The sequence below is a fragment of the Physeter macrocephalus genome, chromosome 9 (genome assembly GCF_002837175.3).
Source record: "Physeter macrocephalus isolate SW-GA chromosome 9, ASM283717v5, whole genome shotgun sequence".
NCBI classification, from domain to species: domain Eukaryota; kingdom Metazoa; phylum Chordata; class Mammalia; order Artiodactyla; family Physeteridae; genus Physeter; species Physeter macrocephalus.
Window position 1 is genome coordinate 14,597,790 of NC_041222.1, and position 16,427 is coordinate 14,614,216.

General features: G+C 40.5%; 1 protein-coding gene across 1 annotated transcript in view; it reads left to right on the plus strand.

Moving 5' to 3' along the window:
* The window catches only part of TXN (thioredoxin), a 23,043-nt gene extending 7,514 nt beyond the window's left edge, over nt 1–15,529 (plus strand). Inside the window, exons 2-4 of the mRNA XM_024126210.3 lie at nt 3,506–3,610; nt 14,702–14,767; nt 15,266–15,529. Of these exons, the coding sequence (XP_023981978.1) occupies nt 3,506–3,610; nt 14,702–14,767; nt 15,266–15,328 (234 nt within the window). The 3' untranslated portion in view covers nt 15,329–15,529. The remainder of the gene's footprint in view (nt 1–3,505; nt 3,611–14,701; nt 14,768–15,265) is intronic.
* Nucleotides 15,530–16,427: the final 898 nt, after the last annotated feature.

Below are 16,427 nucleotides of genomic sequence, written 5' to 3' on the forward strand. Positions count from 1 at the left end.
TCACTTTAAGTATATCATGCCACTCCCTTCTGGCTTGTAGAGTTTCTGCTGAGAAATCAGCTGTTAACCTTATGGGAGTTCCCTTATATGTTCTTTATCGTTTTTCCCTTGCTGGTTTCAATAAGTATTCTTTGTCTTTAATTTTTGCCAATTTGATTACTATGTGTCTCAGCATGTTTCTCCTTGGGCTTATCTTGTATGGGACTCGCTGCGCTTCCTCGACTTGGGTGGCTATTATTTCCTTTCCCATGTTAGGGAAGTGTTCAACTAGAATCTCTTGAAATATTTTCTTGGGTCCTTTCTCTCTCTCTCCTTCCGGGACCCCTATAATGCGAATGTTGTTGCGTTTAATGTTGTCCCAGAGGTTTCTTAGGCTGTCTTCATTTCTTTTCATTCTTTTTTCTTTATTCTGTTCCGCAGCAGTGCATTCCACCATTCTGTCTTCCAGGTCACTTAACCGTTCTTCTGCCTCAGTTAGTTATTCTGCTCTTGATTCCTTCTAGTGTAGTTTTCATTTCAGTGATTGTATTGTTCATCTCTGTTTGTTTGTTCTTTAATTTGTCTAGGTCTTTGTTAAACATTTCTTGCATCTTCTCGATCTTTGCCTCCATTGTTTTTCCGAGGTCCTGGATCATCTTCACTATCATTATTCTGAATTCTTTTTCTGGAAGGTTGCCTATCTCCACTTCATTTAGTTGTTTTTCTGGGATTTTATCTTGTTCCTTCATCTGGTACATAGCCCTCTGCCTTTTCATCTTGTCTGTCTTTCTGTAAATGTGGTTTTTGTTCCACAGGCTGCAGGATTGTTATTCAGTTTATATATACATATTTTTAATTTATTATTTTTGTCTGTTGGGTCTTTGCTGTGCGCAGGCTTTCTCTCGTTGTGGCGAGCAGTGGCTATTCTTCGTCGCGGTGTGCAGGCTTCTCATTGCAGTGGCTTCTTGCGGAGCACGGGCTCTAGGCTTGCTGCGTGCGGGCTTTCTCTAGTTGCGGAGTTGGGTCTTTGTTGCTGTGTGCGGTGCAGGCTTCTCATTGCAGTGGCTTCTTGCGGAGCACGGGCTCTAGGCGCACGGGCTTCCGTAGTTGTGGCACCCGGGCTCAGTAGTTGTGGCTCGTGGGCTCTAGAGCGCAAGCTCAGTAGTTGTGGCACGCGGGCTTATTTGCTCCTTGGCATGTGGGATCTTCCTGGACCAGGGCTTGAACCCATGTACCCTACACTGGCAGGCGGATTCTTAACCACTGCGCCACCAGGGAAGTCCCTGCTGCCATTTCTTGAACTCCCAACTTTAAGACACAGGCACTTTGCTAAATGCTTTACAAACCACTCTTATGCCTGTTGATTACCTTCGGAATGGGTGTGTTTAGGAAAAGAGGTGCTAGATGCTGCTCTTATTTATCTGCCCCAAATACATTGTTTTGTTTTCAGAATGTTTGTGTTAGTGATGTGGACCTTTATCAATCCTCACTGGTTTTTTCTGGGAGCTAGAAATTATGGTTTGCTTCTTAGTCAGATAATATTGAATCATTTTCACACTGATGTCTGTTTTAGGCAAACTTTAGTATCCAGAGAATAGAACTTGTAATGAAGTCTTACATATACCTGGCTCTGCAACTGTTGTTCAGTGAAGCCAAAAGTTATTGCTGAAGGATATTCTAGGTTGAGAGTAACCTCACCAGTATTTACTGAGAGCCAGCCATGTTCACAAAACCATGTATTCATCTGACCAGACGTTGTCAATCTTTATTTTCCTGTCTTACCTGGATCTTGCAGTAAAGAATGGCTGGTTTGACCTAAAAAAATCACATTAGGGAAGGCTTTGAAGGAAATTCATCTGGAAAAAATCGGTGATGGTTTGGGAAAATAATTTCTGTACTTCTTACTCTGTGTGCGCCCTCCACTACACACACACACCTCCCCACACCCAAAGGTGTGGTGTGTTTATTTGTATGCAGGTTTGTACCTGCATAACTGAAAAGGGTACAGAAGTCATGACCTACCATTCCAGGAAACACTATTTGTGAATTGTTTTCCCCAATAAACATGAGGCAGAAATTAGAAATCTAGAGAAGTAACTTCAGAGGAATTCACTTTAGTTTTTTGTTTGTTTGTTAATGGTGCTTTATTTACTTTCTTCTTTACTTGGACAAAATCTGATCTGATTCTTAGCTTTCAAAGGAGCGGGGTGGTGGTGTTGGTTTTAATTAAACCAATGTGACTGGCATTTTTCCCCTTGAAGAAAACCGAGACTTCAGATATAGATGTTTGTGTTTTGATTTCTCTTCATGGCCTTGGTTTTGGTCAGCATCAGCTGACTGACTGTGGTTAAAAAAGAGTCGTCCCTTGTTAACTAGAAGGTTAGGTTGCTAGGATTACAGTATCAAAACCATTGGTAAATTATTCAGGGAGGTTGCTGGTAAGGGATTTCTTGATCATCTCTACTGGTGGAATTTTATTCAACGAGCATTGTTTACGAAAAGTAACAAAGAAAATTCCCTTCATAAGGGACTAAAACTTTTTCATTTGGTCAACAATGAAGGCAGAAATCAACAACAGTATGTATGATCTCAATTCTGGAAACTCCATTAAAAAGAGTATTAGGACATATGCTTAATGTCAACAGTGAGTGTAAGGATGTGGAGAAGGTTCTTTTCCTTGATATTTATTTTTTTGACCTTTTGGATGTTCTACCATAGACAATATTAGCTTAATCAAAAAGTTTTAGTTTTTAAAAAGTAACGTGGTATTTTAGTTGCAAGATTCTGTGCCTTTGCGACTTACTTACTTATTCAATTGAAGTGTGATTCCTTGGCTCAATCAATGAGCATTTAGTGAATGTCTGCCATATATTATACATAGATTTGATGTGGAAACTTCTTTTTTTTGTTATAAATTTATTTTATGTATTTATTTATTTTTGGCTGCATTGTCTTCGTTGCTGCTCGCGGGCTTTCTCTAGTTGCGGCGAGCAGGGGCCACTCTTCATTGCGGTGTGCGGGCTTCTCATTGCAGTGGCTTTTCGTTGCAGAGCATGGGCTCTAGGTGCACGGGCTTCAGTAGTTGTGGCACACAGGCTTAGTTGCTCTGCGGCATGTGGGATCTTCCCAGGCCAGGGCTCGAACCTGTGTCCCCCGCATTGGCAGGCGGATTCTTAACCACTGCACCACCAGGGAAGTCCAGATGCGGAAACATTTTTAATACAAATGTCTTTATTGTCCTTTCATTTACTTAGTTTGGATGTGGATTAACCAATTAATATTTTATATTTATGAAGACATGAATATTGATACACTGTATACATTATACTTGTTTCATCTTATCAAATAACATTACACCACAGTAGGATTTCTTCAAACAGTTTATTTGCTTTGCTTTCCTTTTTTTATTAAAAAGATAGATAGATAGGACCTGAAAGCAGGACCTCCAAATTGTGCTTTGTGTCGCATTTTATCAGGGCTTTTGGAAATAAATGTAACTTAACAGCTGCTTTTCTCTTTCCCTTAGTATGCTTTTCAGGAAGCTTTGAACAGTGCAGGAGAGAAACTCGTAGTAGTCGACTTCTCAGCCACGTGGTGTGGGCCCTGCAAAATGATCAAGCCTTTCTTTCATGTAAGTATTTATTAGCCAACTTCTGCTTTTGTAAACTATTTGTGTGTTTGGGGTTGGTGGTCACAAATCTAGGAAAGAAGGACAGTTAGAGGTTGTGTTTTTGTCAGATCTTTGGTCTAAAAATCATAGCATAACAGTTTAGGTTTGACACATACAGCCTATTGAAGACAACTTTCAGAAGTTAATTTGGTTGTCTTAAGTGGTTTTGTTTTTCTTCACAATGAAACATGGGCCCTATTTGAAGTTCAGGAATCAGAGTTGATGTTTCAAATTATTTTATACCAAGGAGAATGATTCAGGGAAAGTCTTTTATGCTTACCCGTCCCTAAATATTTGGATCTTTAGTCCCTACTTTACTTTTAAGTTTCCATTTAAGAAGCTTGAGTGTGTTGGCTGCCATTACCCAGTGCTAAATCTTTGTGGATTTTTTTTTTTTTTTTTTCTAATTTTCTAGTCTCTCTCTGAAAAGTATTCCAACGTAGTGTTCCTTGAAGTAGATGTGGATGACTGTCAGGTACGTGGCTGGAAATTTGGAATAACGTTGAGCTTTTTGCATTGGCCTTTTTCTCTGAATTAATTACACATTGCCTGTTCTCATAAATAAGTAAAACACTAGAATTACAACCCTAGTTAAAAAGTTTATTTCAGAAGAACGGGTAATTGTGCCAGTTATGAGCTTAATCCTAGATGTCAGGAGCTAAGTACATCACATCCTAAAACAAAATGGTTAAGACATCTGTTACCCATCTTTACTAGTCACCTGTCTTTCTAAAAGCCCAAGTAATCTACCTAACATTCTGAGATGCTCAACAAACAGAAATTGAAATAGACCAAACACCAAGATGCCTGATAGAGAGCTGAGAGAAGAATTTGGGGGAACATTTCAAGATTGGTTTAATTTAACAAATGCTCGTTTAGCACTTTGGGCCAGGCGCACTGTTCTTTGTGCGTAACAAGTATGGATTCATTTAATCCTTTGTCCTGTCATCATGCCCAGGTTGACCATGGAGTTACAGTTAGTAAGTAGCAGAGCAAGGATATAAATGTGTGTGGGCAGGTTTGCTTAGCCCCAGCAGGGCAGGAGTGGGTTCGGGTATGAAGTGGCAACAAAGGTGCTAGACCTGGCTTCCAGTCCTGGCCCAGTGACTTCTGCTTTAGGCCCATTCTTGCATCCCTTGAGCCTTGGTTCTTCTGTCTATGACCAGATCTTAATACCTGCCCCCACCAACCTTGTAAGGTTGATTATTCCTTGAGCAAACATGGAAATCCTGCTAAAGGTCCAAAAGGGCCTATAAAAAGGCCGGGGGGGGGGAGGGGGCGGGGAACGTATGGCAGTGTTTTCTAAGCCTGTGGGCACTTCCCAGTACCACATTGCTTATTCCCAGCACATTTCTCATCTTTCTTTCTTGCCGGACAAGCTCCTTGACTTAAGCTTCACATCCTCTCCAGGAATTCTCCTCTAGTTACTCCCTTTTATGCCCAGACTAGGTTAGTTCCCTTCCTCTGTGTCCCCCTGGTGTCCTCTGCCCCTCTTTTTCGTGGATTGATGGCTGTCCAATGGGAGGATCGTGTTCTGTGCCTCAGGTTGAGCCTCTGTTAAATGGCAGTGTTACTCCAGCATCATAAGGCAGTTGTCAGGATCATGTGAGATAAGACCTGGGAAGTGCTTAGAGCAGTGCCTGGCACATGATAAGCATTAGCTATTACTATAATGATCTTTGTGTCTGTCCTTCATTAGTCTGTCAGTTTCTTGGGATCAGGGACCCTGTCTTATTTGGCCTTTGTTTCCTCTTCATCAGCACACCTGTCTGACCTGTGGTAGGTGAAGAATGAATGAATTGGTATGGTTGTCAAGTAAAGTTATTCTGCTGTGTCCTGGGTTTTTGTTTTAAGTAAGAGTGGACAGCATGTGTTTGTGAGGAAACTCTTGTTCCCTATTTTAACCTATTTTTTTTAAATCTCATCACCTTAGCCAGGTGAAAATGGCACCTGGAAGGGACTAAAGAAACTGGTACTGACCCTATCAGACAGCAAGTGAATACATTTTTATTTGGAAGTACTAACATATGCTAGATGCTGCACTAAGCCCTCTGCCTACATTGTATCATTTCATCCAGGCAGTGACCATGAGAACTATTTTTATCAGCATCCCCCCTGAACAGATAATGGGACTGCAACACAGAATGGAAAAAGGTCGATTGAGGCAGAGGCTGTAGATTTGGCCCCTGTACTGTGCTGGGTCCAGGACCAATGCTTTCTGCCTCATTCCAAAACCTTTGGGAAGCAGGTGCACAGAGCAGGCCCAGACTTCAATAAGACAGCCCCTCCTTTAGACATGGTTGTCATCCTTATCATCACCCTGAAAGTATGCAGACCTCTAGACCTTGAAGTGACCTTCTCATAAGTTGGGGACCTTTCACTTTGAGCAACATATGATTTTTTTTTTTAATACTCTTAATGACAACTATTACACCATCTAAATAGCCTTATCAACCTTTTGTGGCATTAAAAACTGAATTCCAGAACCCTTTGGTCACCCCATACACATAGCAATAGTCTGTCAGTTCCTACTTACCTGGCCATTCATCAGAGTTAGCAAGGCAGGTAATTCAAACAAAAAGGACTTCATTATCAATCCATGAGTTGTTTTTCCCCCATGGAATTTATGAATTACATGAGTGGGTCTTCTTTTTGTTGCTTTGGAATGCTGTAGGTAAAACCATCCCCTGATTTTAGCTCGAAAAGAATCAGATGAGGGATAAAAATGACATCAATTCATTATTTTGAGTATTAGATCATATCATTAAATAGATGGAATATTTTAGGACTGAATTTGTTTTTATATTTTTTATGCAGATAATTCCTGTCCATGCAGACTCAGGGTACTTAATGTTTATAGTATCTTTGGGGCAAACAGCACCTAGTTTTAATAGAAAAAATCTCTAAACACTTGGGCTGGAAGAGATTATCTTTTAGGTATAATAGATTCAAATGGACAGTTAGGAGGCATGGACATATAATGTGGTACACACACAAAACAACTCTGTATGCATAGCAAAGTGTGAATACTACTTTTGAAAATGATAGACTGATCTTATTTCCTTAACAGCGGACTCTACTCCCAACTCTACAGAGTATGATACTTATTTATAAGCTCAAAAGAAAGTAACTTAGGCCTGATAGTTTTGCAGCCTTTTAGAATGCCATGTGTTTCCATTATGATGAGAACAGCCAGGAATGAGTTAATAACAGGTGACAACAGCAGATTTAAAGTTATTTTGGCTATACAGAGTGCTGAGCTAGAAACCAATGAAAACAAAACAAAAGTTAATAAGGTAAAATGTAGCCTCGTTACACTTACTAATAAAAACTGATAAAAATCTGAGATGTGCCAAAACTATAGGGATGGAGAACAGACTGGGGGGGGGTGGGGGCTAAGGGGAGTGTTTTATGTATTTATTTATTTTTGGCTGCATTGTCTTCGTTGCTGCTCGCGGGCTTTCTCTAGTTGCGGCGAGCAGGGGCCACTCTTCATTGCGGTGTGCGGGCTTCTCATTGCAGTGGCTTCTCGTTGCAGAGCATGGGCTCTAGGTGCACGGGCTTCAGTAGTTGTGGCACACAGGCTTAGTTGCTCTGCGGCATGTGGGATCTTCCCAGGCCAGGGCTCGAACCCGTGTCCCCTGCATTGGCAGGCGGATTCTTAACCACTGCACCACCAGGGAAGTCCAGATGCGGAAACATTTTTAATACAAATGTCTTTATTGTCCTTTCATTTACTTAGTTTGGATGTGGATTAACCAATTAATATTTTATATTTATGAAGACATGAATATTGATACACTGTATACATTATACTTGTTTCATCTTATCAAATAACATTACACCACAGTAGGATTTCTTCAAACAGTTTATTTGCTTTGCTTTCCTTTTTTTATTAAAAAGATAGATAGGACCTGAAAGCAGGACCTCCAAATTGTGCTTTGTGTCGCATTTTATCAGGGCTTTTGGAAATAAATGTAACTTACTTAACAGCTGCTTTTCTCTTTCCCTTAGTATGCTTTTCAGGAAGCTTTGAACAGTGCAGGAGAGAAACTCGTAGTAGTCGACTTCTCAGCCACGTGGTGTGGGCCCTGCAAAATGATCAAGCCTTTCTTTCATGTAAGTATTTATTAGCCAACTTCTGCTTTTGTAAACTATTTGTGTGTTTGGGGTTGGTGGTCACAAATCTAGGAAAGAAGGACAGTTAGAGGTTGTGTTTTTGTCAGATCTTTGGTCTAAAAATCATAGCATAACAGTTTAGGTTTGACACATACAGCCTATTGAAGACAACTTTCAGAAGTTAATTTGGTTGTCTTAAGTGGTTTTGTTTTTCTTCACAATGAAACATGGGCCCTATTTGAAGTTCAGGAATCAGAGTTGATGTTTCAAATTATTTTATACCAAGGAGAATGATTCAGGGAAAGTCTTTTATGCTTACCCGTCCCTAAATATTTGGATCTTTAGTCCCTACTTTACTTTTAAGTTTCCATTTAAGAAGCTTGAGTGTGTTGGCTGCCATTACCCAGTGCTAAATCTTTGTGGATTTTTTTTTTTTTTCTAATTTTCTAGTCTCTCTCTGAAAAGTATTCCAACGTAGTGTTCCTTGAAGTAGATGTGGATGACTGTCAGGTACGTGGCTGGAAATTTGGAATAACGTTGAGCTTTTTGCATTGGCCTTTTTCTCTGAATTAATTACACATTGCCTGTTCTCATAAATAAGTAAAACACTAGAATTACAACCCTAGTTAAAAAGTTTATTTCAGAAGAACGGGTAATTGTGCCAGTTATGAGCTTAATCCTAGATGTCAGGAGCTAAGTACATCACATCCTAAAACAAAATGGTTAAGACATCTGTTACCCATCTTTACTAGTCACCTGTCTTTCTAAAAGCCCAAGTAATCTACCTAACATTCTGAGATGCTCAACAAACAGAAATTGAAATAGACCAAACACCAAGATGCCTGATAGAGAGCTGAGAGAAGAATTTGGGGGAACATTTCAAGATTGGTTTAATTTAACAAATGCTCGTTTAGCACTTTGGGCCAGGCGCACTGTTCTTTGTGCGTAACAAGTATGGATTCATTTAATCCTTTGTCCTGTCATCATGCCCAGGTTGACCATGGAGTTACAGTTAGTAAGTAGCAGAGCAAGGATATAAATGTGTGTGGGCAGGTTTGCTTAGCCCCAGCAGGGCAGGAGTGGGTTCGGGTATGAAGTGGCAACAAAGGTGCTAGACCTGGCTTCCAGTCCTGGCCCAGTGACTTCTGCTTTAGGCCCATTCTTGCATCCCTTGAGCCTTGGTTCTTCTGTCTATGACCAGATCTTAATACCTGCCCCCACCAACCTTGTAAGGTTGATTATTCCTTGAGCAAACATGGAAATCCTGCTAAAGGTCCAAAAGGGCCTATAAAAAGGCCGGGGGGGGGGAGGGGGCGGGGAACGTATGGCAGTGTTTTCTAAGCCTGTGGGCACTTCCCAGTACCACATTGCTTATTCCCAGCACATTTCTCATCTTTCTTTCTTGCCGGACAAGCTCCTTGACTTAAGCTTCACATCCTCTCCAGGAATTCTCCTCTAGTTACTCCCTTTTATGCCCAGACTAGGTTAGTTCCCTTCCTCTGTGTCCCCCTGGTGTCCTCTGCCCCTCTTTTTCGTGGATTGATGGCTGTCCAATGGGAGGATCGTGTTCTGTGCCTCAGGTTGAGCCTCTGTTAAATGGCAGTGTTACTCCAGCATCATAAGGCAGTTGTCAGGATCATGTGAGATAAGACCTGGGAAGTGCTTAGAGCAGTGCCTGGCACATGATAAGCATTAGCTATTACTATAATGATCTTTGTGTCTGTCCTTCATTAGTCTGTCAGTTTCTTGGGATCAGGGACCCTGTCTTATTTGGCCTTTGTTTCCTCTTCATCAGCACACCTGTCTGACCTGTGGTAGGTGAAGAATGAATGAATTGGTATGGTTGTCAAGTAAAGTTATTCTGCTGTGTCCTGGGTTTTTGTTTTAAGTAAGAGTGGACAGCATGTGTTTGTGAGGAAACTCTTGTTCCCTATTTTAACCTATTTTTTTTAAATCTCATCACCTTAGCCAGGTGAAAATGGCACCTGGAAGGGACTAAAGAAACTGGTACTGACCCTATCAGACAGCAAGTGAATACATTTTTATTTGGAAGTACTAACATATGCTAGATGCTGCACTAAGCCCTCTGCCTACATTGTATCATTTCATCCAGGCAGTGACCATGAGAACTATTTTTATCAGCATCCCCCCTGAACAGATAATGGGACTGCAACACAGAATGGAAAAAGGTCGATTGAGGCAGAGGCTGTAGATTTGGCCCCTGTACTGTGCTGGGTCCAGGACCAATGCTTTCTGCCTCATTCCAAAACCTTTGGGAAGCAGGTGCACGCCAATGCTTTCTGCCTCAATCCAAAACCTTTGGGAAGCAGGTGCACAGAGCAGGCCCAGACTTCAATAAGACAGCCCCTCCTTTAGACATGGTTGTCATCCTTATCATCACCCTGAAAGTATGCAGACCTCTAGACCTTGAAGTGACCTTCTCATAAGTTGGGGACCTTTCACTTTGAGCAACATATGATTTTTTTTTTTAATACTCTTAATGACAACTATTACACCATCTAAATAGCCTTATCAACCTTTTGTGGCATTAAAAACTGAATTCCAGAACCCTTTGGTCACCCCATACACATAGCAATAGTCTGTCAGTTCCTACTTACCTGGCCATTCATCAGAGTTAGCAAGGCAGGTAATTCAAACAAAAAGGACTTCATTATCAATCCATGAGTTGTTTTTCCCCCATGGAATTTATGAATTACATGAGTGGGTCTTCTTTTTGTTGCTTTGGAATGCTGTAGGTAAAACCATCCCCTGATTTTAGCTCGAAAAGAATCAGATGAGGGATAAAAATGACATCAATTCATTATTTTGAGTATTAGATCATATCATTAAATAGATGGAACGTTTTAGGACTGAATTTGTTTTTATATTTTTTATGCAGATAATTCCTGTCCATGCAGACTCAGGGTACTTAATGTTTATAGTATCTTTGGGGCAAACAGCACCTAGTTTTAATAGAAAAAATCTCTAAACACTTGGGCTGGAAGAGATTATCTTTTAGGTATAATAGATTCAAATGGACAGTTAGGAGGCATGGACATATAATGTGGTACACACACAAAACAACTCTGTATGCATAGCAAAGTGTGAATACTACTTTTGAAAATGATAGACTGATCTTATTTCCTTAACAGCGGACTCTACTCCCAACTCTACAGAGTATGATACTTATTTATAAGCTCAAAAGAAAGTAACTTAGGCCTGATAGTTTTGCAGCCTTTTAGAATGCCATGTGTTTCCATTATGATGAGAACAGCCAGGAATGAGTTAATAACAGGTGACAACAGCAGATTTAAAGTTATTTTGGCTATACAGAGTGCTGAGCTAGAAACCAATGAAAACAAAACAAAAGTTAATAAGGTAAAATGTAGCCTCGTTACACTTACTAATAAAAACTGATAAAAATCTGAGATGGGCCAAAACTATAGGGATGGAGAACAGACTGGTGGGGGGTGGGGGCTAAGGGGGAGTGTCTGACCACAGAGAAGCTACTGAGGAGGTTTTATGCGAGTGAGGGAAGAGTTCTGTATCCTGATTATGGCAGATATGACTACACAAGTTCCAGATTGTTTATTTTTTTAAAAAATGGCAGGACCTGAGTGTCATTAGAGAGTGGCTAGCTTTCTGTTTTTAAATGAGGGAAGTGATGATAAACTTGAGATCAAGAATGTTTTTAAAACCTCAAAGGTAACTACTTAATTTTTAAGTGTGCATGCCTTTCAAATCACTACAGGAGTGGGCAAATTGGTCCATAGAACAAGTAATAGAAAACAAAAGAAAAAAAATAAAACAGTAACAGAGGCAGTAGAGATCAAATATTAGTTATAGAACTACTAACCTTTACTGAGGTCCATAAAAGATTTTACTAGATGGGTATACTGTCTTCCAGGATGTTGACTCAGTATTATTAAAATGCTAGTTAGTACTCTTAGATTCATCCAAAATTTTTGGGAAATTGATCATGACATTCTGAAATAATGTAGTCAGGATAATCCTGGAAAGTATTTTTAAAAACTAATTAGGAGGGAAGTCATAGAGGATGGGGAAGGACAGGCCCCATAAAGTACACTAGCAGCAATAATTAAACCAGTGTGGTCTTGTAACCAGAGTAGGTATGTAGATCCATGGACAAGACTAAAAAGTCCAATAAAGTAGAATCAAATCTATTAAACCATGTATTAACAATTAACCATTTGGGGTTAAGATGTTGCATCTCTACCTCATTCTTTACCCCCAGATACAATCTAGAAGAAATCCAAACAAAAAAATTCTAGAAAATACTGAACATGTATAAGTGATACACTGTCAAGCACATTAACTGCCCCATTTCTTATATTCTTAAGAATTTGATTAACTGTTTTTCTCTGTGGCCATTGCAGAAATGGGCCTGAACCCTTGACTGCAATTTTAAGACATAAAACGTATGAACATGATTTAAAAAACACTTCAGGGCTTCCCTGGTGGCGCAGTGATTGAGAGTCCGCCTGCCGATGCAGGGGACACGGGTTCGTGCCCCCGTCCGGGAAGATCCCACATGCCGCGGAGCGGCTGGGCCCGTGAGCCGTGGCCGCTGAGCCTGCGCGTCCGGAGCCTGTGCTCCGCAACGGGAGAGGCCACAACAGTGAGAGGCCCGCGTACGGGGGAAAAAAAACAAAAAACAAAAACCCACTTCAAGTCTTTCTCAAAGCATTGACACCACTTCTGAGCATTTATCTTGTTTCTAGTTTTTTGTCTTATTTTATTGTAAGTTGTTAGGCAGTTGTACCAATGCAGGAATGCTAAGCTCTGGCTAGGAGAGAGGTATTAGGCATCCAGAATCTGGGAACAGCAATTAGACTATCATTTCCATTGACTGGGACCCTGTATTTTCTGCTGATAAAGCTTTGGGATTCGCTTTTTCATCTGAAGGTTGTGATCAGTGTCCAGGTCCTGTGGTCTTTGGATGTGGAATATCTTTTATGGTAGGTTCCAGTCTTTGTCGATGGTTGTTTAACAGTTAGTTGTGATTTTGGTGTGCTCGAGAGAGCAGGTGAGCTCAAGGTCCTCTACTTCTTCCTTACTTATCTCCAGGTCCTGTGTTGGATGCTTCCATATATGATGCTGGTCAGTTGCACCCCCTGTATGTTTCTATGATTAGAAGTGGCCGAAAGGGTGGCTCACACTTTCCAGACCACTGCCCTTCCACTGTGGGTATTATAAAAACAAAACTAACACCCACCTCTTGAGGCTTCTGCCAGCTGCTTGCATGAAAGATGGTATCCAACTGGCGGCTTACAAGTGTCAGGAAGAGAGAGGGAAGGGACTGCACTAAACTGCTGCTCTCCAAGTGCTGGGAGGGGGCGGCCCAGTGTTCCCAAATATTCAAGCAACTCAGAGATATTTTTTTTAAGCATTTACATGAACCAAGTAACATATCTAGACCAGCTTCAGCCCCCTAGACAACCAGTTTCCAACCTTTTAGCTAAACCAGTCCTTCTACCCTTCTAACTTGTCATCTTCTGGTTTCCCGATTACTCATCCTCAAGGTCCAGAACCTTGACATGTGCAGCTCATCGTCTTCCTGTCAAGTCTCCACCCCATTTTCCATCCTGGATTCTCACACTACAAGGGAATTTCTGGAATTGTAAATTGGTACAATTAAAATGTTATGATCTTCATTTTGATGGTCTTATCACAGGTTCTTGGTAATTTCCTTATGACTGTTGCTTTCAGTGAGTACTTAGTGCCTGGAATATAGTAGACATTCAGTACATACTAGCCATTTTATTGCAGCCATTACTGCCCTTGTGCTTCTTGTTACCCAGCATTTAAAGAAAAAGTAAAGGTTATCTGGAAACAGCAGTGTCCACCACCCTTCCTGCCCAAACTGGCAACAGGACACGTGCAATTTCATAAAGACGTAAAACCACACTTTTCTTCCCGTCAGAGGAACAGGTGAAGTTAGGCTGGTGTGCTACCATTGACTGGTGGCTCAATCTAGGAACCGCTCCTTTTTTTGTGGGGGGGCCATGCAGCCTGGCATATGGGATCTTAGTTCCGCAACCAGGGATTGAACCCACACCCCCTGCAGTGGAAGCTCGAAGTCTTAACTGCTGGACTGCCAGGGAAGTCCTAGGACCACTCCCTTTTTAATTCCCATGCCTCTTACTCCCGAATCCCCAACTGGAAGTCACCACAGTGTTTTTAGCTGACCTTCCTTCCTTTCCTGTGAAAGTTCTTTGGTTTCCGTGGTCTGCTTCTCAGAGTTCTGCCTCCATTGTTGGTGCCCTCCACAGCTTTTGCCGCTTAGTTAGTTAGGACTGTGTGGTTCTTTCTTCACTTCTCTCCTGATCCTCTTTGCGGTGCCAAGCTGATGTATTTGATCTCTAATGTACCTGTTCACTTGAAACTCTTGTCCAAACCAAACCATTTTCATGGCATTCCCCCCCCATCCCCCAAACCTGGTGTGAACAAAGTGTTGAGAGGCAGGGGTTATAAAACGAAAACAGAAAAACCAGTGTGGAGCTGTCCCTGTAGATCACCATGACTTTATTCTTGAACAAGTCCTTTGTAAATAAGTTGTTCCTCTCCCTAACTCTAAACTTTCGCCTTTATGATCATCGTCTGTGTACCTCACTCCCGTACAACTGGGAATAATTGGATTAAACAATTTGAGTCACTGTATAGTATCTGATTCTAGTATCTCTCAAAGGTGAGAGTACATATTAATTAGAATTTTAACTGAGAATATAACCAATTTGGCTTTTGTGCTGCCATTGTAGTCCTTGTTTAAGCATATAAAAATTGGCACAAAGTCCTAATGCTGAGTTCTGGGTACATAACAGGAAAAAGAATCTGGTTTTAGATCACGGGTGCCAGAGCTCAACACTCCTCATAGTTTTATTTTTATCTTCTTTCTGCACCTCCCCCCCCCAGGATGTTGCTTCAGAGTGTGAAGTCAAATGCATGCCAACCTTCCAGTTTTTTAAAAAGGGACAGAAGGTAGGTACATCTGACCTTGAAGAAAACCAGCTGGGTAATAGGAAAGCATGATATATAAAAGAAGAAACTGAAGTGACTTACCCTTCACATTGGGAAGCACATCCCTGTTTTTTCCTTTTAAGAATATTTAAGTATGTCATTCTTCATTAAGTACATAATGTGACATCTCATTGATAATTGATCTTTGCTAAAACTAAAATCACAGGGATTTGGTGATTAATCCCTGTGATTGGTGCTTCATATTTATATCACAGTGCATTTATGTTTGTTCAGAGGTATTTGTGTAAAAAAACTGAGTCTTGACTTTTGAGGGGTTTTTTTGTTTTGTTTTGTTTTGTTTCAGTTTTTAACTTTAAAGAACTGGGTGTTATCCATGGATGTAAATTTTAAATAAGCTTATACTTCCTCTCCTCCCCAGGCCCATTCTGTGGTCATATCTGATATACAAAATAGGGATGCAATGCTACATCTAATAGCAATTCAATATTCTCTCAACAGGTGGGTGAATTTTCTGGAGCTAATAAGGAAAAACTTGAAGCCACCATTAATGAATTAATCTAATCATGTTTTCTGAAGACATGACCAGCCTTTGGCTGTTTAAAACTTGTAATTTTTTTTATTTACAAAAAGGAAAGATCAAGTATGAAGACTATATACCTAACTGCCATCTGATAAGTGACAATAAAATATTAACTGTACCCTTTTTAAAACTGTCTGGTGTCTTTGCATAGTTTTCAAAATAAATGAAAACTGGCCATTTGATGATATTTAATGTCCTAGTTATTTTCATATGTTCTTGATCATTTTTTTTTTTTTTTAACCTTGTAGGCCACTGATGATTGAAGATTTTTCATGTACTTCTAGGAAAATCTTGTTGGAGGCAATGCACAGATAATAGAGTAATATGTTAAAATTCTGTTATTATTTTTGACCTTATGCACAGAGAAAGTATTATTCCTTGTTCTAGCAAGCAGATTTCCTATGCTGTCTGAATGGTCCTCATGACCAAAATTGATGTCTGCCCATGAAGGAATTATTTATCTCTGGTTTCAGATTCCTGTCCCAAAAGTTACAGTGAGGTGCCAATTTTGCTAATGGTAAAGGAGTTCTATTATCTGTTAGGAATTCGTCATAGGTGGCTCACAAGGGAGTTCCCACAAACATTACTGTGGGAATTTGATTCTCTCAGGTATCTAAGAAACTAGTTTTATAGGCCAGATAGAAGTTCCAACCTAAGCAGTAAAGAGTGTGGACGTTACTGTTAATTTCATTCAAAGAACATCGTTTCTTGTGTTCTAGACCCAAAGGGCTGGAGGAGTGCTTGCAGAAATAGTTTTTAAATTTGTACAGTAAAAAATCAGAATTAAATCATATGCCCCTCACCATCCTTATATTAATTTAATCTTTGCAACAATCCTATGAAGTAGGCACTGTAATCCCCACTTCCCAGTGAGGAAACCGGCAGAGGTTAAGTAATATCTCCAGCATCACACTAGTCAGTGGAGGATACGAGATTCAAACCAAGTGAGTCTGGAGCCTGAGTGCATACTCAACTATTACACTGCTGCTCAGTGTAACAATGTAATAACTAGGTAAAATGATGGGCCCTTAGCTGGGTTTCTTTCCTCATCTGAAAATCAGGATACTGAACTTAGATGAA